At 46.2% G+C, this 6,064-nt stretch overlaps 1 protein-coding gene across 1 annotated transcript in view; it reads right to left on the bottom strand.

Annotated features, from left to right (window-relative positions):
- ATP5A1 (ATP synthase, H+ transporting, mitochondrial F1 complex, alpha subunit 1, cardiac muscle) overlaps nucleotides 1-5,248 on the bottom strand; it is a gene marked incomplete at its 5' end in the record, with an annotated part of 6,502 nt that extends 1,254 nt beyond the window's left edge. The window contains 9 exons of the mRNA XM_010132648.1: nucleotides 3-97; nucleotides 617-724; nucleotides 832-1,056; nucleotides 1,193-1,344; nucleotides 2,304-2,452; nucleotides 2,595-2,761; nucleotides 2,842-3,015; nucleotides 3,932-4,101; nucleotides 5,170-5,248. Of these exons, the coding sequence (XP_010130950.1) occupies nucleotides 3-97; nucleotides 617-724; nucleotides 832-1,056; nucleotides 1,193-1,344; nucleotides 2,304-2,452; nucleotides 2,595-2,761; nucleotides 2,842-3,015; nucleotides 3,932-4,101; nucleotides 5,170-5,248 (1,319 nt within the window). The remainder of the gene's footprint in view (nucleotides 1-2; nucleotides 98-616; nucleotides 725-831; nucleotides 1,057-1,192; nucleotides 1,345-2,303; nucleotides 2,453-2,594; nucleotides 2,762-2,841; nucleotides 3,016-3,931; nucleotides 4,102-5,169) is intronic.
- Nucleotides 5,249-6,064: the final 816 nt, after the last annotated feature.

A 6,064-nucleotide genomic window follows, 5' to 3' on the forward strand; every position in this document is an offset into this window, starting at 1 on the left:
GAAGCTGCTGCGTGGCAGCATCCAGGTCAGACCCAAACTGAGCAAAGGCAGCCACCTCACGATACTGAGCCAGTTCCAGCTTCATGGTGCCTGCCACCTGCAACACGAGATACAGCTCAGACTGAGCTTGACCGTTCTTCATGGGTTTCGTGGTCTCAGGTTATCTTCAGCTGACAATGGTCAGGTCTGCCGGGCACACCAGTCCAGTATCAGGATTCTGACATGCATTTCTAAAAACCACCTGCTTGGCCTTTAACATGACATTCCTCCCTAAAACGGGCACAACTGATACTAAACCCCTCTAATTCACTGTCTGGATTAGAAGCTATACGTGTGGAGGGGTGGTTTAAAAGCACATCCTCTCTTTCCAGTTAGATCAGTGCCCAGTTCAGCCCCCTGAAACCTCACCTTTATGCAGATACTATTGTCCCTTCTCCCCCTCTCTCACCAGGCAATGGAAGTATCAAAAAAGTCCTCAAACTCTGTTCTTTCACAATTTAGTAACACTACGGAATCCCAGGCTTTATTCCCTCTCTATTCACAGCTCTTTAGAGTCAAACAGGAAAGCCTACACACTACTCATCACTGGTCAGAGGAACAGCAGTTTCATACTTACCTGCTTCATAGCCCTAGTCTGAGCAGCAGAACCTACACGGGACACAGACAGACCAACGTTGATGGCTGGACGGATACCTTTGTAGAACAACTCAGTTTCCAAGAAGATCTGTAGGAGAAAATTGTTTTATTATCTTGGTCAGAAGGCTGGAGGTCTCCTCAGAGAGCTGCCGGAGAGTTACACTGAGGTACTGGCACATGAGGCAGCTGTCCTACCTGTCCATCAGTGATGGAGATGACATTGGTTGGAATGTAAGCAGACACGTCACCAGCCTGAGTTTCAATGACAGGCAAGGCAGTCAGAGAGCCGCCTCCGAAGGAATCGTTCATCTTGGCTGCTCTCTCCAGCAGGCGAGAGTGCAGGTAGAACACGTCACCCGGGTAGGCCTCGCGGCCAGGTGGACGACGCAGCAGCAGAGACATCTGACGATAGGCAACAGCCTGTGCGGCATAAAACAAGCACCCAGACTTCAGTAGATGGTTTAACATTTTGAATTTCTGAATTCATAATATAGGTGATCTTAGAGCTACAAACACCAGTGCTGGACTACAAGGCTTGTAAACAATGTCTCCTGACCTGCTTGGATAAGTCATCATAGATGATTAACGCGTGTTTTCCGTTGTCTCTGAAGTATTCCCCCATGGAGCAGCCAGAATAGGGAGCCAGATACTGAAGGGGTGCTGCATCGGATGCTGTGGCAGACACCACAATAGTGTACTTCATGGCATCTGGAACGAATCGGAGACACAGACCACCAAGCGTATTACCTCATCATGCCTGTAACCAGCAAACACGATGTGCGTCTGCAGTACCGGCTGCTGAGGCAAGCCCAGGCAGCACCACTAATGCTGCGACAGCAAAGAACACCGTACGAGATTAACACATCCATTAGCTCAGCTAACTCAAGAAATCCCAACAGCCACGTTCATCGCAAGCTAATGTCCAACACTTGCAGATTTCTTCCCCACTTACAGTGAAGTTTAAACACCCACTAAGATACACTTTGGCTCTAGAAGTAACTCAGCCTTGAAGTCTGTGATTTCCTGGTTTCTGCAAGGAGATGCAACCCTTTGTTTGATAATACCAAACACATCATTGTCTTTAAAATGGGTTTATTTTCCTGCTAGGTGTGACTCTGCTTGACCAGCAGCCGGCAAGAGGTAAAATCCCTGACCTCTTGCAAGCTGGTATAGATCCGAACTTGGTCAACAAGATCACTGTTTCTGGGAAGACACTATCATTTAATCCCTAATGTTTGGGTGGTGAAGTTTCTCCACTAAACCTGCAACTGCCATTCACACTGACTGGCAAACTTATCACATGAATGCCAAGTCCACAGATACCTGTAGGGCACTGCTTGTCATCAGGCCTGTCTGACTGCCAAGAGGAAGTTCTCTGAACTCAGCTAAAAAAAAAAAAAAAAAAAAAAAAACATGCAAGGTGACTTTTCCAAAAACCAGTTCAGCAGTTCTGAGGCCTCACACTAGTCTTGCAATGCAACATGGAAAAAGAGGGGTCTTTTTCCCCTCAGATACCTAGAGAGATTTCTTGACCAGAAGAGCAAGTAGTTCTTACATCTAGTAATAAAAGATTTCTGTCCATACTCGCAGCCAGGAGAGGTCACAGCATTATAATGTGAACAGGATGTTGACAGTTGCCAGGCTCAACCACCTCGAAAAACCTGTACCTGCATCAGTGAGCCTCTTCACCAGCTGAGCAACAGTAGACCTCTTCTGGCCAATTGCAACGTAGATACAGTACAGCTTCTTTTTCTCATCTGTTCCATCATTAAATCGTTTCTGGTTGATTATTGTGTCAATTGCAATTGAGGTTTTCCTGTGTGACACAGAGGTTGGTAAGTTAGGCTGCCTACAGTTGCCCAAATCCCTACAGGTCTGTGTTCAGCTCTGTACATCAGCAAACACTGTACTCCAGTTTCTGCTTAAGGAAACGCTTTTAGCTCGAGCATTTAACTTACCCAGTCTGCCTGTCACCAATGATCAGCTCGCGCTGGCCACGGCCAATTGGCACCAAGCTGTCCACAGCCTTAATACCAGTCTGCATAGGTTCGCGCACAGAGATTCTGGGAATGATCCCAGGGGCCTTTAAGCCAACTCTTCTACGTGTCTTAGATGTAACAGGGCCCTTAAAAGAGAGGAAGAAACCTGCTGCAGTCTGTGTCACGTGGATACACGCACAGGCAGTGAACATGTGGTTACACTTACCTTCCCATCAATTGGATTGCCCAGGGCATCTACAACACGGCCCAGCAGCTCTTCCCCAACTGGAACATCCACAATGGCACCAGTCCTCTTCACAACATCCCCCTCCTTGATCAGTCTGTCATTTCCAAACACGACAACACCAACGTTGTCGGGCTCCAAATTCAAGGACATCCCCTAGGACAAATACCACACTCTCCTGAGAAAACCCACGCTGACAATCAGGAAAACTTGGGACAGTTTAACACCGATGTGATTTTTCTACATGGTGGAATACACATCATCATCTACCTCAATCTGATTTGTAACAATAGCCAATGTTCTGCTTTCCTGTACAATGGACGTATGTTCTTCACACATATGGGTAGAGAACCTGCCTAAGCCTTCAGCTTACGACACAATTACACTTGCATCCATGTATCTCTCTAAATCAGTCTATATCAGTCTAGCATCCAATTATCTCTCTAAAAATCACAGGACAGCAGGCTAGAAGGGCCCTCAAGAGCCTTCTGGTCCAGTCTTTCTTGGCAAAAGCACTGTCCAGACAAGACACCCGTCACCCTGTCCAGGTAAAGAGTCCAACACTGGGGAAAAACACACGGTTCAAATACAATACTACTCTCTTGACTAGGACGTGGAGAAAGGAAAAGCACTGGCTTCTTCTCTGCCTAAGGTGAGTCAGGGATATCTCTCCACTACTGGGAGAGCTGTTGCTTTCTAACTCTGGAATACTCTTAGGACTGGAAGGAGTCAGTAAGCTGCAACTGTGCCAGAGCAGAGAGGCTGCTTCTCAACAGTAAACAGAAAAGACAGCCTGAAACTAAAGAAAACAAAACCCAATGTCAGATTAGTTCTTACACTTCCTACATGAAGACAAATAAAGCACAAACACTGGCCAAGAACCAGATCCTGATAGCAAAGTGCTACAAATTCAGAGAGTATTTCCTTTTTGTAGTATTCTCTCAACTAGTTACTACTACGTGTTAAAGATGCAATGAATTTTGTAGAGCAGGTACCTTCAAGCATAGTCTCATGTACTTTAAAGCCTTCTTTGTATTTCTAGGCTAAACAAACTGCTTTTATGAAAACTTACCTTCAGTCCAGAAGAGAATTCAACCATTTCTTCTGCTTGGACATTTCTGAGGCCGTACACACGGGCAATACCATCACCAATTGAGAGCACACGGCCAGTCTCCTCGAGCTCAGCAGAGGTGTCAGCTCCCAAAATACGTTCCTCCAGAATAGAGGACACCTCAGCAGTACCTGCAAAGAGACGTTTATAAACGGATTTAGCACATTAAGGCGCAGGATGAATTCAGTAAAGGCATCCTGAATTCACGAGCCTTGGCTTGTACCCTGTCTGAGGTGTGCCACAAGGTCTAGCAAGCAACGCTCCTCCTCACAGAGGATGAACACGGTAAGTAACGGCTGCTGTATCCACAGCCAATAAACGCAGCTTCAGCTCATCTCTGTGAGCCAGCCTCAGAACACCCATGGCTGTTCAGTTACCAATTTCCTTTATGTCCTACTCCATTAGCAATCTCTGCCCCTAGAAAGCAGTTAGATTAAACAGTTAGACTTAGCTCGGGAAGTGCAGACATGCCAGCTCTGCCTGCAGAGTATTTACTTAGACTGGAGGCATCAAACAGCCCATCAACCCATCTGCAAGCCAAGGTCCAAGTATATTTAAAGGAACTCAATAAATTTAAGCAGCATGTTGCTTGACACATTTATAAAAATGCATTCTCCATCTTCCTCAAATTTGTTTGGTAGTGCGTCTCCTACGAGTTTTTATTTCTTCAGCTAGAATAAACTGTTATTTCCTAATAATACCTTTAATCATGCTCAACCACTCTCAAAAATTGTACATGAACAAACAAAAACACAGCTGTGCAGTGCCGCTGCCTTTGCCAGTCACCAAGATGCTGGCAGCAGAAAAACTTATGCTCAAGGACACAAGGTCAAACCCAAGCAGGCCTGGGAAAATCATCCCTTCCTTCGTACTGTTACAAACAAGAGAGGAAACTGGAATTTGGGGCATTTTTTTTTCAAATAATTCTGCAAGGGTTGAAGAGTGACTGAATCCTCACAAAGGAGGCAAGATGTGTAAACCAACTGACACCTCTCCACTCCTTTGGTCTGGGCAGAATTTGAAGTAAAGGCTCCTGGACATGACTGTGCAACAGATAGATCACTCCAAAACACTCTCTGGATGTAAATGTGCTCAAGCACCAACCGACACACACCCCTCACGCTCCACATTCAAACTCTTTTTTTGTTGGAGCAAGCTCTTAAACGGCACTCTTGTATGAAGACCTTTCTCAGACTCACCAGTTTTCTGAAAGCTTGGTTTGGAGGCATGGATGTTCCTTGTAGCAACAAATGCTGCACCCAGGGTGTTTCTAGAAATCTAAAATAAGTATTTGTTTCAGTAACACTAAGACTTCCCTAATCATTACAAAAAAAAAAAATGTTAAGAGATAACACACTGAAATTTCTGACCATGAGTTTATGCATTTACTATATGTCAGTTTTAAGTTCAGCTTCACAGCACTTTCTTCACAAGCTGCAGTTATGGAGCCAAGTCCAGCACGACTAAGCAATGACAGATGGTAAAGGAGGTTGCTCTAAGCTGCAATTTTCTACGCTGCACTGATGTCACCGCCACAAGCACCGCAGTGGCTCTCACGGCAACACCTCCTCTCGTGTGCCACCTCTGCGGTGAACAACAAAAGCCTGGGGCATGAAGAGAGCAGTGCACCCCTCGTGGTTCTGCACAAGGGAGAAATGATGTCATGTTTTCTAAGGGTTTGCCTTTCTAAGAAAAATGTAACTGCAGAATATCTTAAGTATGGCTACCACATACAAGACAGCAGAAACAAACAAACAAACAAAAAATGCATGATAATGAATGTGTTGAAGGATTGTAATCCCACATCCCAAGCAAACGTCCCAGTGCGCTCCCATGCATCGTTAATGCTGTTTCTCCGACAGCCTGGGCAGTCCTCTCCGCCGTTCACCTTCACAAGGGACACCGGCTGGGCACAGCTCCTGACAGATCTCCGTACCCTCGCCCGTCCCGTAAACACGGGGAAAAACACCCCCGGCAAAGCTCCTAGCCCAAATCCCGAGCCCTGGCTGAGCGCTAGCAGCTTTCAGACATCAGCCCGAAGCCCACAGTGCCAAACCGCATCCCCAAGGACACGCCGTCCCCTAGACCCCCCCG

This window comes from Buceros rhinoceros, unplaced genomic scaffold (assembly GCF_000710305.1).
Source record: "Buceros rhinoceros silvestris isolate BGI_N320 unplaced genomic scaffold, ASM71030v1 scaffold34873, whole genome shotgun sequence".
Taxonomy (NCBI): Eukaryota; Metazoa; Chordata; class Aves; order Bucerotiformes; family Bucerotidae; genus Buceros; species Buceros rhinoceros.